General features: G+C 49.6%; 1 protein-coding gene across 1 annotated transcript in view; it reads right to left on the bottom strand.

Moving 5' to 3' along the window:
* The window catches only part of LRRC7 (leucine rich repeat containing 7), a 57,472-nt gene that overhangs the window by 5,822 nt on the left and 30,238 nt on the right, over positions 1–21,412 (bottom strand). Inside the window, exons 10-17 of the mRNA XM_033516256.1 lie at positions 18,668–18,737; positions 17,266–17,365; positions 16,444–16,568; positions 13,842–14,042; positions 9,057–9,168; positions 8,681–8,861; positions 6,130–7,807; positions 750–869 (exon numbers count right to left, since the gene is read on the bottom strand). Coding sequence (XP_033372147.1) covers positions 750–869; positions 6,130–7,807; positions 8,681–8,861; positions 9,057–9,168; positions 13,842–14,042; positions 16,444–16,568; positions 17,266–17,365; positions 18,668–18,737 — 2,587 coding nt within the window. The remainder of the gene's footprint in view (positions 1–749; positions 870–6,129; positions 7,808–8,680; positions 8,862–9,056; positions 9,169–13,841; positions 14,043–16,443; positions 16,569–17,265; positions 17,366–18,667; positions 18,738–21,412) is intronic.

The raw sequence follows: 21,412 nt of genomic DNA on the forward strand, positions 1-21,412 counted from the left end.
CAGCTCAGCCCAGCCCAGCAGCTGCTGAGCCCATGGGCAGCCAGGAGCTCCAGCACTGGATTTCTGTATCCACCACCAGAGATCCTCCAGAAATGAGACCCTTTCCCAGGGAGTTTATCAGCAGAAGGGCTGTGCCTGTGCAGGGCTGGCCTGGAGCCATCCCACCACTCCTGCTTTTTATGGACTGAACAACAAACAGGGATGAAACCTTGGGATCAGACTGCAGGACCAGGACAGGAGACCCAGCCCAGCTCTCTGTGCCCACTGCCCACAGCAGAGCCAGAGCACACAAAGGGGCACCATGAAAACGATGCCTGAAGTTTTTTTAGCTTTCATATTTCCCCCTTCTGCCCTGCCCTAACTCTGAACTTCACAGAAAGCCCCAGCGAGTTCTCACAGCTCAGGGAGACAAAATTGCAGCTCCAGGCCCAAAGGGTACAACCAGCAGGGAATTGATGTGAGGACTGCATCACCTGGAGCTGGAATTGGACAATGAATTCATGGAGCAGAACTTATCAAAGTGTGAAACTCGTGACTCAGAGCCCAGCTCGGGTGGAGCCAGGGCCGGGCTCTTGCAGTGCCCAAGGTGCTCCTTGGAAGGGCTTTTAATAAATCCCTGTTTTATTCCTTTAACTCTGCCCAGCCTCTGCTCCAGGAGCCTCTCAAGGCATCAAAACCAGCGCCCTCAACTCACACAACTCTTGCTTTAATCCTGGCAGCACCCCCAGGCTGCCCCAAGCTGTCCTTACCTTCTTGGTGACGGTGTCGGGGGGCACGTCCCGCCGGCCCAGCGGGTACGGGGTCCAGGGGCTGCCCACGGCCACCTCGTCCTGCCCGTTGTCCAGGAGGCTGCTCTGCTGCGACGGGGTCTGTTCACAAATGCAGGGCAGCCTTTAGTGACCGCACAAAGCCTCGCACGCTCACGTCACAACACCGCAGCCACGCGCCACGGCCACGACGCGCGGCGCTCCGCCGGCACGGCGGGCTCTGCGACCCTCTGCAAGCAGGAGAGCTCGAGAGGTTTGGGACAGAAATCACGAGAATAATGAATGATGAGAGAGAAGAGAAAATTCATTGGATGGGGACTCGTTACTTTCGGAGAAACGAATTTTGGCAAAATTGCGATATTTAAACGGCCTGGCGTTAATTCCCGGAGTCGGGAATTTCTCGCTGCTCGTTCCAGCGGCAGGAACTTTTTTTAGGAAGGATTTGCCACCAGGAAAAATGAGCTGTTTGTGTTTTCTGCAGCAAACATCCCCTGCTGGCAGTGCCGAGGCTGTGCTGGCTCCGTGTGCAGCTCCCAGGACCTCCTGGCTTGTGCCAGGGACATTTTTTGGTACAATATTAACCCAAAATTCAATGTTTGCCTCAACATGAATGGCCACAACACACAGGGAGCGTTTCCTCAATGTTCATAATTCCCTTTTCTCTCCTGTTCCGTGTCTCTTCCTTGTCACATTCCCCCCTGGTGGTTTCATTCCTGTTTTCAGGACTTTGGACAGGGCTTGGACTTTTCCTGCCCGATCCTGAGTTTCCATTATTGGTCTCTCTATTTCTCGATCATCACTGGGAGTTTTCCTAACACCTTTTGGGTGTCAAACTTCCCAAAATCCCAGCCTTGTCCTGCCCCTGACAGCACCAGGCACAGTGTAGTGCTTATTGGTTAATGGGGATCTGCAAAGGAATAAAAAATATCCATCCTTCCCCTCTGCCATTCCAGGAATTCCTTCTCTAGCTTAGACTAAAAAAAAAAATAATAAAAATCAGGATACACTTCTTTAGATGGATGAAGAATTAATCAAATTTGCTTTGAGATGTGAAAGCTGGGAATTTTTCCATTAAAAACTAATTTTTAACAGAAGTTGAAAAAGAAATAGAAGGAAATGATGATTTAAATCACGTCTGAGGTGAAGTGAAATAAACTCCAACTCTGATTATTTAAAATGAAAGGAAACTTCCATTAGAATTCTTTCATCATTCAAGAAATCTTCTAGAAAAATCATGGAATTTGTGATTTTCCTTCTATTAAAAACCACTAGAAAAACATTTCCCCTGTTTAAAGCCCAGGATCTCCTTGCAGAGCTTTCTTTAACCCCATTTAAAGGGAAAAATGAGCCATTCCCTGCAGAGCTGTCCTGGGAATCTGCTCACATCCCAAGGGATCAATTTATGGACCCCTCTGGGTGCCCTTCCCATTCCAAAGGGAACCTCTGCTCCCCTCCTCACTGTTATTCCCAATGGGAATTCCCACTCTGGGAGTTCTGGGAATGGGCTGCACCAAATGATGAACTTTAAAAACTTTTCACTGGGAGCCAGAAACGGGCAGGATCCCTCTGGAGAGGGCTGAATTGGCACTCCAGAGGGAAAAGGGAAAATGCAGAGAGCGCTCTCAGCTTCCTCCAGAAACAGGGAAATCCTGGGATTGCGTTTGCTGCAGCAAAAGGAATTCACCCCCTTGCAATATTGGCCATTTCCTGGGCTGGGAGAGGCTGCTCCACTTCCATGAAATCTGGGGAAAAGAGGAAAAGCAGCACTTCCCACATTTTCTACAGGGAGTAGATTGATGCCATGAAGGTTTTCAATGTAATTCATTGTTCAAGTTGATTTCCTGACAGCCAGAGCTCACTCATTACTCTCTCGAATCCAGGCCACGGGAAGGAGGGAGGAGGAGAGGCAAGGATTAAACTGCTGTGGCCTGGATTCTTTAGGAAATGCAAATTCTGTGGAAGGTGTGAAGCAATAAAATTAAACAACACTAAATATACACAGTATTTTTCCAACAGTCATTTCCCCCTGCAGTAATCTTTCCCAACAATCATTTCCCCAAACAGTACAGCCAGAGAACGACCCCTCGATGCAAAACTCAGCATCACAGTTTCTATGGACATGGAGCAATGGAATGCTGGTGAAATAGAAAAGCAGAATAATCCACATCAGACCACGCCCCAAAATATCCCACACAGCAGATTCCTGAATTTCCTCAGACATCCATCATTAATACCCATATTCACCTACAGCCTAAAAATTCTGGAAGTGCCATAAAACACCTCCTTCCTAACGTGTGGAGGCAACCAGCACCGTTCTTTGGGCTTGATTCCCAATGGATTTTTCCAGGGACTCGTGACAAGCACCTGAGCAGACAAACAAGTTCCTGGGAAGCAAAGACAACACTGGGGTGTCCCTGCCCAGCACACACATCCAGGGGATCCCCCTGGAGCCTCCCGCCCCACGACAGAGCAGCACAGCCCCAGAGCAGGACCTGGGGGGACACGGCATGGAGGTGACAGAGGATGGAGGGACAGTGGGAAAGGCCTGGCACTGCTCCCTGTGCGCTGCCATCCTGCCCTGGATCGCCCGGAATTCCGGCCGGGACACGCCTGGGGTGGGCAGGAGGAGCAGGGCCGAGCTCTGGGCCAGCTCCTGCTGCTGCTAAATTATCCTGCTCTCCTCAAATCCTCGGAGCTGAGCTCTGAGCCCTTGGAAACCTCCTTTGGGAATTGCTGGCCAGGCTGTTCTGGCCTGGGCGGCTGCCAGGGGCCAGCCTGGTGATTCCCAGCACGGATGATCCCATTGGAACGCCGGGATTCCGGCTCTGCTGCCCTGTAATTACCGACAGAGCTGCTGCTGATTTGTCCCCTCAGCTCCTGTGCCAGGGCAAGGAGAGGCTGAGCCATCAGAAAGGTCTCAGCATCCCTCGCTGACACTGAGAATCCTGCAGGGATGGCCCTCTCTGCCTTGTCCTGGGTCCCTCTCCCTCCAAATATTCCTTGGGAATACATAGTTTTTTACGTCTGTACTAGTCAGCAATATATTGATGATAAATGTAAGATAAACAGCAAATAACTGAGGAAAAAGTTCTCTTTTTTAGGTGTTTCTCAAAGTTTCAAATGGGTTTGGGCATGGTAACATGTTCAAAACCCATCAGGTGTTACAGCACACCCAATTAATGCTCAAATATGAAAATCCCCATCTCCTGGAGCCCGTTCAACATTTCCACACCCGTTTTTCTAGGATCAAACAGCCCCAGAGCAAACCACGTTCCCCAGTGAGCAAATGACAGCCCCGGTGTGTGTGAGGAGAGCAGGAAAGCAGGAGTGACAGCCAGGGAGCTCCGGAATCCAAAAAGCAAGGCCAGAGCCGCGTCCCTGCCAGCCTTGCTTTGTGGACCGGGCACCGAAAAAGCGCGAGGAAGAGGCAGAAGCTAAACCAGGAGGAAGCAAGGATCGTTAATTAACCGGGAATGCCGGGAATGCTGGCTAGCCCATACTTACTTTCGGTAGAGGTAGCTCTTGAAGCATTTGGTTTTCAAATTTAGATTTAGGCTGCAAGTTTAAAGTCATGCTTCGGCCGGCATGCATGGCTGAAACCCCTCCAGAGTGCAGCATGCCAAGGCTAACTGTGTGGTGTTTGTAAGCAGCGCTCTGAGTAGAGGAAACAACCACGGGACACATATGAACACACATGCTCAGAATTAAGTCTCACACATACATGGTTAAGTTCACAGAGTTTTAGTTTAAGCCAACAAACAGTACCGAGTATCAATAGCTCCTCCAGGCATGCACTGGTCACACAAAGCGAGTACATTGCTCCTCGTACAGAAAATGGGCACCAGAGAGGAAGGACTTCCACGCTGACAGCACATGAGGGGTGGTGGGATCTGGAGTTCGCATCCTACAGGTCTTGCCTTTGCAAAAACGGCCAAATTCGGGGTGGGCTGTGCAGCCAGAGGTGGGCCTGGCGCGGAGGAGCAGCCCCTGGGCAAGCCCAGCTCCCTGAAAAGCGCGGACCAGCCCGCGTGGGAGCAGCTGGGCAGGGCAGGGACGCGGGTCCCGTGCCCACCCCAGGGACAGGGGCTGCTCCCAGCTGCTCCCAGCAGCAGGGTCTCCAGCAGGCAGCCCAGCCCAGCTCCTTGGAGCTCTGCACCCAGCAGGAAGCACCTTGCAGGGATTAGGGACAACCACCGGCGGTGTTCCGGGGTTAAAGCACCCTTTGTGTGCGTTGTGAGCTAAGTGTGAAGATAATTCCTTAAAGCAACAACATCTGGCAAGGGTTTGTTTCCACCGGGAAGGGCCCTGCTCGGGGGGCACTGGTTTCCCTGGGTAGGAGGCAGTTTCCAGTGGGTTTACACAGCACAAGGAGAAGAGCTGAGGGAGGAAAACGCTTCAGCCTTGGAGCCCCTTTTTAAAGTTTCCCCATTCGATCTTTAAGGATAATTTAATGTCATCACATCCGAGCAACTGGAAGGTAAGGAGGGTATTAACACCAAACTCAGGAGGCTCTAGCAAAAAGCAGTATATGGACACATTTGGCAATGACTTCTTATGCATTTCACCACAGGAATTCGTCACAACCACTTCAGATCACGGAGTAAATCGGATTCATGGATTAGGTCATTAAATAGGTAATGACTGAATCATGCACTAAAGTACCCTTTGGATAGAAGGCAAATCAGCATAACTTCCTACAGCTAGAAGGAGTAACGATCACATTCCCGTTAGAACAGTGGCAGTGGATACCCAGGGATATTTCTCAGTTATAGACACTTTTAAACCCCCTGCACTAACAGTGACACCAGAGCTAAAATACATTTTATTACTTATTCTCTTTTTCCTTTATTCCTTTTTACTGCCAAGGCAGGCCCAGCACCTCTCCAAGCTCTCGGTCGTTACTGACCTGGTGGCTCCAGCAGCGCTTCCATGAGCGGGAGAGAACCTCAGGGCTCTTCCTGATTTTGGGCAGAGCTGCAGGAGTCACCAGACCCTGGATTTACCCGGGGTCCAGAGTCTCCGTCCCAGCAGAGCCTCTGGATTTACCCAGGTTTCAGAATCACCACCCCAGTGACTGCCCCAAGGAATGTCACCAGCGTGAAGCCTCTGGATTGACCCAGGAGCCGGAGCCACCACCCCGGTGACCGTCCCGAGGGGCACCGCCAGTGAGGAGCCTCTGGATTTTCTGGGATCCCTCACTCCAGCTGAGCACCCCCAGGGCCCTCGGCGGGCCGGTCCCTCCGACACCACGGCGGGAATTTCATCCCTGGGAATTCTGGTGGTCACCACTGCACGTGCAAATCGTTTGACAGAGCGAAACACACGACTAAAGGCATTAATTGCAGAGAAATGCCAAACATACCCTGTCTAACCTTCTAGCTTCTATATGTCTAAGTAGCTGTTGTCTCCAGTCAGCGGGCATTTTAGCACAGCTCTCATTTCCCTTCCCAGGGGGAGGCCTCGGCTTTATATCACTGCTATCGGAAGGCTTGTCGCCATAGTTACCCAAGTTATAGTCTGACGGAATCTTTTCCAGCAGAGCTGCCATGGTGGGCCTCGCTGAGACCGGCCGCGTTTGGGCCGTGCCGTAGCTCTCTGTGCTGTAGCTTCGTGCTGACAGGGGCCTCCTTTGCGTGAGGTTTTTAACTGGGAAGCTCCCAGTCTGGGCTTTCACCTCCTGGTAGGAAGGGTGCTCGTCTTCGTAGCGCCCGTTGCGCTTGAGGAACTGGGCCTCGGGCACGGCCATGCTGCCCTGGCGCTCCGGGGCGCCGCGGAACGGGGCCCGGCCGTACCTGTCCGCCGGGGGCAGCTCCTGGGGCTCGCCCACCCTGCGGAACACCGACATCTCCGCCGAGCTGACCAGCGAATCCGCCCTGCGCAGGAAGCCGGGCCGCGTGGCCGGGCCGGGGAAGGGGGCGGCCGGCGGCTCCTCGCCGACCGAGGGCTGCGAGAAGGAGAACATGGGCTCCACGGGCGCGTAGCCCCGGTAGCCCCGTGGGCTCACCAGCTCCTGGGGCAGGCTCTTGGCCGGCTGGGGCAGGTACTCGGCGTTGAGCTGGAAGGGCGGCAGGAGCCGCTTGTCGGCCGGCAGCTCCACGGCGCCCTGGGGGTTGAAGCTTTGGTCGAACTGATAAACTTTCTTGGTGACCGACGCCTTGTGCTGCGGCTGCACCTTGACGCTGCCGTAGGTCAGCAGCTCGTCGTCCAGCATGGGCACGGACTGGCTGCGGGACATGCTCAGCACGCCGTGCTCCGGGCCCAGCAGCTTGTCCACCCTCTCGTGGGGGCCCACGGTGTCATTCCCGGATGCATAGTTTTCCAGGGGGATGTTGTACACCTTGTACGCACCGATGTCGATCTCGTCGATGCTCTGCGACTTCTTAAACTTGTTCGTTTTTAAATCCCTCATCATCGGGGAGAGCCGCTCCGTGCTCTTGCTGATGGAGATGACGTTTTTGGAAGGGTCCGGGCGACAGTGCATGTGGGAAAAGACATTTGTGAGGCTCCTGTTAGCGTTGGAGTCGTGATATTCCCACGGAATTCCTGGAGTGAAAGTGCTCGTCATTTCGGGAGACTCCTTGACGTGATCTTTCCGCTCGGGCAAAGGGCTGGTGTTGGGGGTGCTTTCCAGTTTGGAAGGAAAAGCTGTCCTGTCTTCAAAAGGACTGGGGGTTCTGGTCCAATTTTGCCAAGGATTGGGAGGAGGCACTTCAGAGTCGTGTGTGTTTCTGAGCGCGGGCTGCTCCAGCTCCAGGGGGATCCCCACGATCCTGTCCTGCCGGATCAGCGGCCGGCGCCCGTGCGCGGAGGAGCTCCTGGATTTGGTGCTCAGCAGGGGGTTGGTGCTGGCGTTCTCTGCCGCGCTCTCCTCGGCCACGAACCCCGTGTTGTCGTAGTGGGAGCCGTCGTTCCAGCTGTCGGCGAAGGCGTCGCTCAGCGGGCGCCGCTCCGGGCGCGCCGGGACGTTCCCGGCCGGAGCCGCTTCCCGCTGGCTCAGCAATGGCTTGGTCTCCAGGGGCTGTGGGAACGACTGGGCCAGCCTGCAAAGACAAGAGAAGGGAACAAGATAAAATGTCCTCTGTCCCGGCACGCCAGCACTCATCGTCCTTGGAAAGCAATCCGACCTTCTCCCATCTACGCTCTGGCTTCGGGATCGCACCGGGAGACCGCAGGGATCCTTAACATGGAATATTCCCACTTGGGAGGGCCCCACAAGGATCACTGAGCCCAGGAACCAAACCTGCCCCCTCGGTGTTTTTAGCACCAACTGAGCTACTCTCAAGCTGTTGGGAACTCCACGGATGTCGTGCCACTGGCACGGGAATGGTGGCAGCAGGTTTCTGCCCTGGAGCACAGACTCCGGCAGGACACACACGGAGAAGCCAAGAAGTCACTCAAAGGCCTGGCTGGCTCCTTGCTGTGTTCCCAGAAATCCCGCTGAACAGATTTTCCTGCTGTAAAGATAATGGATAAGTGCAACAGAAGGTTCCCCCCCACTTTTTAACCAGAGACACCGGAGGCGGTTTTTGCCTGTTCTCATCCAGCTCTTTAACGGGGCAGAGCTGCGGATGGAACAATGAGAGGGGATTTAGGGCAGGCACTGACAGGACAGGCCGGTCCTGGAACGTTTCCAGAGCAGGTTATGGCTTCCCAAGAACCTTTTTGGAGGTCCAGGGCAGAGGGAGCTGGGACTGCAATAATAGGACACCAATGGCACCAGCTCCAGGAGCTGGAATGCCTGGAGATGGCACAGAGCTTGGGATTATGGAATACGGAGGGTGGCCAGCTCTGCCAACACGAGACAAAAACGTGGATTATTTTTTAACCCCAATTTTTTAACCCTATCAGGGTGGCTCTGAGGGCCCAGACAGGACAAAAGGGAAGCAGAAGCTGCGTCAGGAAAGATGTCACACCTGTTCCCCCACAAAGAGTTATTCACTGCTTCTTTAGCCGTGGTCTGCAGGGAGCCCATTTTTACGTGCGCGTTGGAGGACCCTGAGGAAGCCTGGGAAGGGGAATAGTCTGAGTAAGTGCCTGAGGAAACGCTGTTATTCAGACAATGGATCTTATCTGCTTCAGACTCATCTGTCGACTCTGAAACAAAACACAGCAAACGCTTTCAGGGGGTGGCACTCGGGAACAAAACACCAGAAAAACACATTTGAAAGTTAAAAGCGTTATTGGATTGGATGGACGCGCGCGCAAATGTCCGCGGGCTACGGTTTACAAGCAGGGGTGGAACATCCCCAGCACACGGTTTCATCTCAAAGGCTGTAAATCCATCAGTACCTTTCTTGTCTTTACCCAGCAGGATGAGTTTGGGGGGGTAGAGCGGCGTCTCAGGGATGGAAGGACGGAGCTCCCCTATCCTCATCTCACTGCCAGGATGTCCAAAGGCATCCTGAGGGACACAACAAGGCAGAGTGAGCACAGGAACGCTTCAAGCTGCAGCACACCAACAGTTCACAGCCCTCGTGATCATTCAAACACCCCAAACCCACCCAACGGGCAGTGCAGAAAGTTCTAATTTGTCAGTGGAAAGTTCTAATTAGTGCTACACAAATCCTCCCCAAAATGAGGGTGATGTGATCGTTCTGGCAACGTGGACAAAGCAGATGGAACTTGCAAGATACATCAAGGCCGTGTAAACATTTTTGATGAAGTCAAGGTCACCAAAAATGCTGCCAGCAGAAAGAAATAAACACAAATTGAGTGTAAACAATTGGTATTTCAGGAGGGAGGATTCCTCGCTCAGTTATTTCTGGTGAGTCCTTCCAGAGATTCAGCTGTCCCTGGAGCTGTACCTAATTAAAATGGCTTTGTCTCTAAGGAGTTTGTGGCTAAATTGAAATGATTTGGATTTAATAAACTTCTGCCTGAGAGTTCAGCACACCTGGCCTTCACACAGGCCCTGCAACAGGACTGAAAATAACCCCAGTTAAACTGGGGGAGAAAAGGGGGACTCATTCTTAGAAAGAGAAATTTTAAATTAGGACATTTAGGCCCCTAGGGAGGGAATGGAGGCACCAATGGGAACTGTGGGGCCTTTCTGATCCCTGCAGAAAGCTCCAGGATGAGGAGAGGAGTGTCCTGGGGAGACAGGGACGGGTGACACAGGAGGCTCTCTGCACCCTGACACCTTGAAAAGGCTCTCCAGTGAGTTTGGAAGAAGGGAAGGCAATAGGGAGAGATTTAATAATCAGAGAAACTGATCATTTAAACTGAAATTTAAACTGGAGTACCCAAACCAAATCCTCATTGCCAGAATGTATAATGCCACCATGTTTTAAAAATTTTCTTGTTTTCACTTACAGGGAGGAAACTTTCAGAGGTTAACTGCCATTAACTACTTTTTGTAGTGACAGAGATTTGCAGCAGCATTTGCCACGTGATTTATCCGTGGAGAATTTCATTCTGTTTACACCAGAGCTATTTCAAACCCTCTGTATTTGATGTTCTACTGGAGGCAGGACCTTGCCAGAAGAGGCATCCTCAGTTTAATCAGCGCCCTCGGGGCTCGTGTTTCAGGCAGCTCCACGGTGATTCCCACACGGAGTGATCCAGCCCAGCCTTCCCTTCCCCATGCAGAGGATTTCCCCTCAGGTGCTCCACAGGTGCCCAGTGACCCCCAGAGCCCGTTCCCAGTGCGGTGGGACAAACTGGTGGGACCCCATGGCTGTGGGCAGAGCAGTGCAGGGCGGTGCAGAGCGTGACGTTCTCCACCTGAGCAGCCCAGGCCTGGCTGTACCTCTGAGCTTTGGGCCTTGTCCTCCCTGCCCGGGGCTTCCAGAGGGGATTTTGGGCTGCTCTCAAGCAAGGGGGTCTTGGGGGGTTCTTTGGTTTCTTTGTCTTGCACCTGGAATCCCAATATTGTGCCATGAAACTTCCAGGAGTTTTAAGCTTAAACCGTCCCCCACCTTGCTGGAAGAGAGGAAGACCCAGCAGTTCCGTTTTTCACAAGACTGTGAACTTGGGGTGCATGAAATTCCCTATTTTGTAGTATTTTCCTTTCCTTTTCATTCTCCAGCCCAGCTATTCCTTCAAAAAACCAATGCACTTTTGAAAGAACCAGTCTGGCATTTGTGAATCTGCCATGAATATGTGAAATGTGCTGTAAAAACCCCCAAACCACTCTCCATTTAATTCCACTCTCTTTAAGAAGACCTTTCCCTTACAAGCTGAAGAACAAAAAGGTCACTAATAGGAAGAAAATTGCGAGGAGAAAGGGAAGAGACAAATGGAATTATGTTCAGTTGGTGCCTGGAGATTATTCTTCAGGATTTATTTCCCAGGATTAACAGGAGAAGGATGCAGGAAGAGAGGAGAGAACTGTGGTGCGGAGAAAATACCTGGTACAAACCATTAAAACAACTGGCAAGAGAAATATCAGGAAATGCTCAGGCTGAGAACACAAGAACATTAAATTCTAATCTGGAGGGACAGAATGTTTGGAATGACCAGGCTCCTGGAATCTGCTTGGAGCAGCCCAGGGCTCTGGGAAGGGATGAGGCAGAGGAAATTTGGGATATTCTCAATGCAAACACATCAAGAACAGGAACCACAAAGACCTGACTTGCTGATTTTGATATTCCTCATTGTTTCTCATGGAAAGGCAGCACAACTCCCTAAATAATTCCAGGCTCCTCTTTGGCCAAAACTCACATCTTTCAAAAAAGAATCAGAATGATGAAGAGGTTTGTTTTAATTGATGATTAATCAAGACATTGTTTGCTTATTGTGAATGGAGGTGAAGGGTGGTACAGTGGATTTGAAATGCAGCTCCTCATTCAGTTCCTCATTCCAGATGCTCCCTTTCATTATTTAGAAACAGTTTCTGAAGAGACACGTGCGAATTAATTGCAGGGAAAGCCAAAAGAGATCAGAAACCAGTTTATCTGAGGATGAAAAGTGAGCACTGCACCTGAAATTCAATTACCTGGGATCAGAAACTGCCTTCAGCCTTTAGCTACATCACAACACACCTGCAATTTCAAAGTGCACTTTAACTTGAGGCTTGAGTCTGTCTGCTAATTATCTGCAAAGCAAATGGAGCTTAATTATGTATGATTTAATGGGTTACAACTGAAATCAGGCCAATATTGTTCACAAAGCCATTCACACTTTGCCTACACTTCCGGTGTGTTTTATCCTCGTGCAGGAAGCCAAGGAGAGGGAAATGTGTCTGCACCACCCTGATTAGAGCTAAAAACCCCTCCTGGTGTCTGGGGAGGACAAGAACATCCCTTTTCTTTTCTTCTGCTGCTGGAAGAGTTGTGCTACCAGCCTTGACTCAGTCCCAGGGAAATGAAAATCGGAGAAGTTCCCCCATCTCCACCGCTGTGACAGAGATGAAATCTCACCTTGGCTGGCACAGGGGGAGCAGGGGGAGCTCCCAGCTCTGCTTTGGGAGAGAATGAGGGAGGAAAAGGCAGTCTCTGATTATTCAGTGGCACTGCAGGAGCCACCCTGGGGGTTTTGTGACATTCCTGTGTCTCCACACACACCCAGGGACATTCCAGACCCACTCTGGTCACGGTGTTCCTGCCATTCCCTCTGTTCCCTGGGCATGCATTCCCTGGCTCTGCCAGCTCCCAGGACCCTGCTGGGGCTCAGCTCGCTGGGATGTTCATGTTTTCATTAAAAAATTAACATTATTTTAACAAAAAGTAACAAACTGCTGATTTCTGGAGGCCACATCACTGGCCACAGCCACGAGAGCAAACATCTAAAACCTCTGCCAGGCCACGTGGATCAAATTCCAGATGGAAATACGTGGGGATAATTAAAAAGCCACAGAAAGCTGTTGAGAATATTCAAGTTCAAACGATGGGTAATACAGAATAAATTCTATATATTCAGCAACAAGAGCAGAATGTCAAGACTCGTGGCCCAAGTCAGCAGCTGGTTCAAGGACCAGATTTACAGAGTGAGAATTTAATGAGTAAATGGGAATAATGGTGGAATTGAAGATTTCAGATTTAGATGAAAACATGAGTGATTCAACACAACTATTCTAGTTGAAATTAAATATTTAACTTCAATATTTCAGTCCTAATTGAAATCGTGCCTAGAGTTGAAGCTTTCTGAAGCCACCCTGAAGAGAAAACTTTGGGGGGGTTGTTTTTTAAGGAATGAAAATATTTAACTGCAAATAAAACACGGCAGTGAGGGAGCAGCCAGAGCTGAACGTGGAATATTTGTGCCAAAGACAGGGAAAACTGAGGGAGAGCAATTCCTGCACACAGAGGGGGCGTTTCCAGGAGTTTATCACAATGTTCAGGTAGCAAAGGAGTGAAAAAGAAGGAAAACCTTTTTTTCCTCATTTATTTCTTTTCAGCATTAAAGCTTTGCAAAGATTTTCAGGAATTCTGCAATTCCTGCAGACCTCTCCAAGCTTTTAAACTCCCATGGGAAAGGATTTCCCTCTGTTCTGCATGGTGCCTGCACACAGGTTTGGTGGGGTAGGTGGGACCAAGCCCCAGCAGGACTGCAGGATTTAGGAATTTACCTTTTGGGGATTTATCCTGGGGTGGAGTTTGTCCCTGTGCTTGGAAAACACTCCAGGAAGAGCCGGATTCTGCAGCTCCTGGATGGAGCCACCATCCAGGGCTGCTCCCTGATGTGGAAAGAGCTCTCCTGCTGCCTTCATTAACTCTGGGCAGGGTTAATTGGATTGCTGACAGCAATCCCAAGGGCAGGACCCCGGTGGTCTTGGACAGATCCGATGGGATGGGATGGAAGTGGTGCCCGGGCCCTCCTCCTGCCAACCTCCCGTCACTGAAATGGAGCAGAGTGCTGCCATAAATCCACAGCTAAATTCACATCTAGGGAGACTTCAACCCCAAAATTCAGCAGCACTGGGAAAAACAGCAACTCAGTCTAAAACTGGACAAAACTCAGCAACTCAGTCCAAGCCTGACTGTAACCCAGCAGCTCAATACGGAACTTGACGGGTGAAATGAGGAACTCGCGGGTCTGAGGGGATCAAAACATCCTTTGGGGGGTTCAAAACCCTAAAAAAAAAACCCCATAGAGTCTGGAATTGTGGAGAGGAGCAAGGGTCCTTTACAGTACCTCCACTGAGATCTCCTTGGGGGTCAGGGGCCACTTGTGCTCGTACTTGTCCTTCCCCGTGGGGTCACTGTTGGCAGCCGGGGCCGAGTTCTCGGGCCGCACTCCCAGGCTGGGTTTGCTCACCAGGTTTTGCACAGATTTCACCATGTTCTTTAAATCCTCGGGGTATGGAGTGGGGTAACGCTTGAGGTTTATCTCAACCTGAACAGTCACAGAAGGGTGAGTTAAAATCCGCAATGGAAGCAGAAACACAGAATGAAGGCAGGGCCTGGTTACGGTGCTGGGCCGAGGGCTCTTCCCTCATGGTTTGCTCGATCTGCCTGGGGAGTTTGAGGAGTTCAGGACTGAAATTTGCTCATTCCCTCTTTGCCAGCATCAAATGCAATCCCAGTGCCATAAAATAAGGGGTGGGAATGGTTCCCTGCAAGGCCATCTCTCACCCTGGGAGGGTTTTGGTAACTCTGCCCTTTTGCTGACACATTCTGTCGCGCTTTCCCAAACAATCCCGCTGTAAACGCTGAATTAATTCAGCCGAGCTCCACGTTCTCAATTAATCTGAATTATGGATGGCAGCTGAGAGCAGGAGCTGATCCTCTGGGAGCCATTTGCTCCTGGAGATGGATCATGTTCACACACAGCCGGGTGTCTGCGGCTCTTTTCTGGCACGGGAAAACACAGCCAGAGCTCTCCAGAGAGTCCCCAGGGCCTGGCTGAGCTTGGAGCGACTGACAGACCCCCAGAATTCCTGGAAAACCCCACATCTGAACTTCCCAGTGTTCCCAGAGCGTGTCAGCATGACGAGGCTGGGAAACTTCAAATTCCTCCTGGTGACAGAGGATCTGGAATTTGCTGCACAGCAGCTTTTACCTCATGGTGCAGGTGAGCTGACAAAGGAGCTGATTTTAACAGCACCTGCCAGAGCTGCTGGGTTTAAATTCCCAACGAGCAGGAAAAATGCAGTTTTGGATTCAGCTGAAAATGGTCTGTCCATAGGAATATTTCAGAGGCAAAAGAATGATTGATTTGGTAAATAAAACTGCATCAAGTGCTGGCATCCAGACCTGAGCCAGGAGAGAATAAACATCACGGAGCAGAACAGAAAATGTTAAAATCTATGAGTGGGATGTCACTTTTAATAAAGAATTCCAACAGAAAAAGATAAATCAAGTCTGGAAAGCAGCACTGAAGCTCTGCTTCAATTATGGTTGAATGAAATGGTTTTTAGGGGTGGCCCTTGGTGTCTCCCAGAGCTCAGGCCTTGGTTTGAGGGCAAATCCTTGGGAACTCCAGGCAGGGAGAAGGATCTGGAGGCTGGGATGAGACAGACATTCCCAAACAGGGATTTCAGGGGGAGTTTCACCTCCCTGGGAGCATTAATATCAAACAGCCAAACTCCTGCAGCTCTGGTGGGGACAGCTCTGGGATGCAGACTTTCCCTCAGTGATCCACACTTTCCATCCCAGAGGAAATCTGCATTCCCTGCCAGTCCCACTCCATCAAAAGCAGCCTGACCCCAAAGAGAGAATTTTCAAAGGTCAAAATCCTTGATGGAAAAAAGCTGTTGAACAATCCCAATTATCAAATCTATTTTAGCATCTGTCTGGCTGAAAGTTCAGTGTGATGAGAGATAAAAAGTGAAATCTTCCTCTGCTGTTATAAAATGCTACAGTGTTGGTGGTTACTGCCTGCTGGGAATTTAAATTTATTTAAATGTATCCCTTAAAGCTCTGGTGAAACTGCTAAAAATGTTCATGTTGAAACCTCCAGCCATGTCACCCCCAGGGAAAATTCTGATAAAAGTTGTGGAACAACAGAAAACTTTCCCAGATGCTGCTTTCCATGCACAGCCCATTGAAACCTGCAATTCATCCAGGGTAAAATTCCACTTTAATCTATTTATTGTGAGGTGAAGGCTGCTTTTGGCTTCATTTTCTGTTTCACTAAAGCAGAAGAGTCCATTATCTCCAGGCACAGGAGGTGGAGAGAAATTCCCAACTGAGAAAAATATTGGAAAGAAAAATCAAGAATTTCCACCAGGTTTTCAATGGAATGTTAAATCGCTATTGACAAGAGAACTGTTAATTTTAGAAGTAAAATCTGATTTAAATCTCCTCAGATGATTTTTTTCTCTGACCCTACATTTTACCTTGGGTGCTCCACCACAGTTAGAAATTGGCAGGGTTGAAGTGTGGGATAATTCTTTTATATTATTCAAGAAAGAGACATTTCCATGCCATGTAAAGGCTGACAGGTTTGAAAATATCCTCCTGACAATGCAGCTGATTGAGGCATCGATGGAGAACTCTGCAATGGCATTAATTTCACTAAACTTGGGGAGGAAATTCTTGCTCTGAACTTCATTTTTTACAAGTGATGCCCTCTCCACTGCACATTCCACGAGGCTCGTTGTCTTCTGCTTTGAGAGGAATATGGGATCCTCTATGGGATTCAAATATTCCTAAAAAAGCAGTGGTGGGACAGTAATTCTGTCCCAATTCCCTTTGGCACAGAGCAGGAGTGTGACATTAAAATACAAACCCATCTCAATTTGAGACCCCTGTCCATATTGAGTGAATCCCAGAATAAATCCAGCAGTACTCACCTTGACTTTCCCTGGATTTTCCTCCTCTTCCTTCTTGTCCTCGAATTCAAAGGCCACAGTCATTCTCTGCTGCCTCTGCTCCTCCCACAGAGTGGGGTTAAAGCTGTCGCTGTCTGACTGGAAATCTGCAGGGAATTGCAGAGGGAGATGGGAATGATCCAAACAGACTTTCCCTAATTGGTCACTTGGGTGATTGCTGGAAAATGGGAGGGGGACAATGGGAACTGAGAAACCATCCCAGAGTTATACAGAAAGCTGGGATGAGAGTGGTGGGAGCACCACCAGGGTTTGGGGCAGAGGGGGAGTGTGAAAATTCGGATTTAGTGGAGCTTTGTGGAGAGCAGAGCCTCAATCCAGCCAAGTTTGGGAGCCCTGAGCCCCCACCCCATGGGGCTGGACATTCCCAGCTCCTGTCTGGAGCTGACAATTCCTGGTGTGTGCACACCCAGAGCTGGGCTCTGACTGCCCCTGGAAATCCTCTCTGGAAATGAAAGGGGTCCAGAAAACGTCAGTGTGGAAGTGTAAATCAGCAAATGCCATCCCCAAAGTGTAAATCAGGAAGTGTCAATCTGAAAATGTAAATCAGGGAATGTCAATCTGAAAATGTGAATCAGGAAGTGTCAATCTGAACGTTTCCATCAGAGGACGTCAATCTGAAAACGTCAATCGGGAAATGTCAACCTGAGCACACCAGGATCCACCCGTGTGGGCCAAACCAGGGATGTCCCTGTGGCCTTGGAATGTCAGGGGAGCCACGGCTGGACCTTCCTCTCCCTCTGGAATTCCCTGCCCTCCCCAGAGAAGGAGCTGCCGGGGTTTTACCTTCGTCGCTGCGGGGCTGCTGGGGGAACATGTAGTTGGTGAGCACTCGCTGCTTGGTCTCGGGATGCGCCTCCGTCTGCAGCGGGATCAGAGCCTTGGACTGCAGGGAATGGGAACACATCCATCAATTCCTGGCAGCTGGATCTGCCTTCCCCTGCCCAGGAGCCCAAGGTTGGCTGTGGTTCTGGAGGAGAACAAACTCCCCCTGCACCGGGAGCAGCGCGGAGCCTCCTCTCCCTTTTCCCGCAATTCCCGGCAGAACGGAACACCGGGAATCCTCCAAGGGAAAAGGATCAGGGAACACACCTGGCACTGCACAGCTCAACACCCCTTGGGATGTATTTGGAGCCGGGCCTAACGAAGAGTTAATTAATGATGAGGAGTAAATTCCTGGGGGTTGTCAGTTCACCCGGCACAGCAGAATTCCCATGGAGCATTCCTGGAGAATTCCCGCTGTGTTTGACTTCAGCTGGGGATGTTTTATCATTGCTTTGCTCCACCCAAAGTCACTCTGATCCAGGAGTGACCGTCACAGCCCAGAGAATGGAAATCAATCCGTGCTATGCCACAGGAAAGTCAAAATGCTGGGAAATGTTGTGTATTTAAAGGGCTGGGGGTGTTCTGTGCCTGGGCTGCACAGCCAGGCAATGTTAACTTTTAAAATGGAAATCAGAGGGGGAAAAAACCCCAAGAAACCTCATTTAACACATTAAAATTTAATCATAATTTTCTATTAACCCCCCCACTTTCATCTTTCACATTTTTGGCTCGGCTCTAAAACTAAAAGTACATTTCAGACTTATTTGAGGGCTCAGCTGCTGCTGGAACCGTTGCATTTCTCAGGGTTCCTGTTGCATAATTTGGTTTAAAATAGAATCCCAAAGAATATCTGCTGTAAACCAGAGTCCTGGAACAAAGAAAGGCCCCCTCAGGTTTCACAGGCACAGAAATGAGTTTCCTCCAAAGCAAGACCCAGAGTCCTCGTGCATCTTTGACTTGTCTGAACTCTCCCTGAGTGCAGGGGAGTTTAAAATATGCAGGGATGGGGGAAGGGAAGAGGAAGCCAAGGACAGAGGAGCAGATGGAGGAAAGGGTGGGAGCAGGATAATAACAAATTTGGGAAAGAACATCTTGAATTTCTTCTTCAAAAATACTCCCGTGCTACTTTTGCCCTTTATTTACTACTTTGGTAAGGAGGCAGAAGCTGATCCTGGTGAAATAAATCCTGCAAAGGTGATTTTTCCATGGTGAAAAAATGACACCCAGGATTTATGGCTGGATATGGAAATCTCCAGCTGGGCTGGGAGCAAAGCCTTCCAAAATTCTTCTAAATCTTGTCTTGAGTGACAGGGCTCTTGACAGCCCCTTTCCTAAGGAAAATGGGAATATTGAAAGGCATTACCTGGTTGTCAGAAAGCCACAGGGCTGCCAGCTCCTTGAGTTTGGTGAAAGTGAAGGGCAAATTCTTCAGTCTGTAAAGGAGAATATTGGGACAAGGTGAATCCTTCATTTCCACAATCATTTATTTAAAGATCTGCATGCAGCAGGTTTATCACACTGAAACAGCTAAAATTTCACTGCTTTTAAAAAGCAAATTTAATAAAATGCAATATTTTATCCATATTCCTATTATTATTATTTTTCATATTTCCCCTATTATTATTCTTCTTGTTATTATTATTAGAATATCTGATTAATATTCCAATATCTGATTAATATTTGGAAAGTAGAACTGCTGGCATCCTTTGGTCCTGAGGAGAGGCTGATATTTCCTTTGGTTATAGTGTAATAAAATTACATATGTAAGACAGAATAAAGAAAAAATCTTGGTCCCAGGGAGGTTCAGTGTCACTCACTGAGCTCCCTTTATTGGACACTGGAAGTTTGGAACAGAAATATTCCAAGATGATGGAAAATTCTTTTTTGTCGGAATGTCAGACCGAAGATTAAAATGATATAAATATTCATAGTGAACCTAAATGGCAAAATTAAATGGAGCAGGGGGAAAAAAAAAAATCAGCATTTTAATGAGACATTTAAACAGAATTTCCTAAAAGGGATCTGGGAGTGGGAATGGGAATGGATGGCAGGATATTTGTGGAATCTTCATTGATGTTTTTCCCATAACTCCTTCTGAGCAGGGTGTTTTTATAGAATTATGGAATCCAGGATGCTTTGGGTTGGGAGAGACCTTAAATCCCATCCAATCCCATCCCATCCCAGTGTTCCATGGACACCTTCCACCATCCCAGGCTGCTCCAGCCTGGCCTTGGGCACTTCCAGGGATCCAGGGCAGCAGCCACAGCAAATCTGGGAATTCCAGGGGCTCCCCACCCTCACATCCAAGAATTCCTTCCCCATATCCCACCTAACCCTGCCCTTTCCCAGCCATGGCCTGGCCCAGCCATGGCCTGAGGCTCTCCCAGCTTTTGGGAGCTGAAGGAGCTGGGAAGAACCGGAGCGACCGAAGGAGCATCAGCAAACCCAAATCCTAAAGGAGATTTGGGAAAAGTCAGGAGGAAAAGCCCTTCAGTGCCAGACTCAGACCCTGCATCCCATGGAAGTGATTCCCACATTTCTGGGCACCTCAGGATGCAGCAGCTGGAATACAAAACCAGCACCAGACCCAAAGCTGTCTCTGGGGGCACTGGGATGCTCCAGGGAATGTGGAGTTGGGAATCAAAAGGAGAAGCAGAACTGACCACCAATTCCAATCCCTTGGAACTCGTGTGGGACAAGACCATTCCATGCTGATTTTCCAGTTCCATACTCAACCAAAGCCCAGAACTCTGCATTTTTCATTTGCTCTGCCCAGACCCCTGGATACAACTTTTAAACATCAAACAAGGCCTGATTTGAAAGAGTCTTTGAAAGAAAAAACCTCAAATTCAAACTCAAAGATGGGGAGCACCCAAAATCATTGCTGGGCTTGGAATATCTCCAGCCAAGCAAATTGTGCATTTTAAAGATTTTAAATAAAAAGCAATTTAAATTGTGTAGTGCAGGAAAAAAATTCTTCATCTGTAACAACAGCTGTGCTAACACCCTGAGTAAATCCCAATTCCTGACCAGGAGGAGGAAAGGACACAGGGAACAGAATTTGTTCTGGTCAGAATTTGTTTGTGGGTGGATGGTGAGGTCTGAGGAGCTTTTCTGGCTTCTGTGGGAGTGACAAGTTGGGACCCCAGAAGCACAGACAGAAAGGGGGGATTTGCTCAGCTCTTTTAGGACAGAAAAGGAGATTTCTCTTGGCTCTTTAAGGAACAGAAAGAGGGGATTCTCTCAGCCCTTTTTGGGACAGAAAGAGGGGATTCTCTCAGTTCTTTTTGGGACAGAAAGGGGGGATTCTCTCAGTTCTTTTTGGGACAGAAAGGGGGGATTCTCTCAGCTCTTTTTGGGACAGAAAGGGGGGATTCTCTCAGTTCTTTTTGGGACAGAAAGTGGGGATTCTCTCAGCCCTTTCAAGACCAAGAAGGGGAGGCTCCCTCAGCTCTTTAAGAACAATCTGGAACTAAAAGAAAGGTCACTTACCAGTAACCGAGGCTCTGTGGGAAGTGTAGCCCAAATGGACTTTTCTAACAATTCTACCTCTCAATCACAGGGCTCAGACCTGGAAGGACTCTGAGGAGAGAGGAGAAGCAGATGGGAGACAAGGTGTTTGTGGCTACCCATGGGCAGGGACACCGGTTACTGGTAAGGAATTTGGGATTTCTGGACTCCCACGGGCGCCTCTCCACCCCTGGAAGAAATTCAGGATGAGCTGGAGCTCCCAGAGCTTCCACAGAGCTGCACAAAATCCTCACCACGGGCACCTTCTGGATCCAGGTCCAACCCCTGCTGGCTGTGCTGGGCAGAGCCACGAGAATCCCACATTCCCTGTGGAAAGGTTTGGAGATGGGGAGATAAAGGGAGAGAGGAGTCCCAGGTGTGGAGATGAGAAGTTTGGATATGGTTTAGAGGGTGTGGCACGGGGAAGGAAAGCTGGAGGTGTTGCCTCGGGTGAAGTGGAATTCCAACATGGAAGTTTGAAGGAAATCCTGAAATTCCAAGGGCTTCTGGCCAGGTAAGATCAGCAAGTCCCAGGATGAGGAGAAGACACGGAACAGAGTGAAGGTTTGTAGTGGCAAAGATCAGAGATCCAAAATGC

The sequence above is a fragment of the Parus major genome, chromosome 8 (genome assembly GCF_001522545.3).
Source record: "Parus major isolate Abel chromosome 8, Parus_major1.1, whole genome shotgun sequence".
In the NCBI taxonomy this organism is placed as follows: domain Eukaryota; kingdom Metazoa; phylum Chordata; class Aves; order Passeriformes; family Paridae; genus Parus; species Parus major.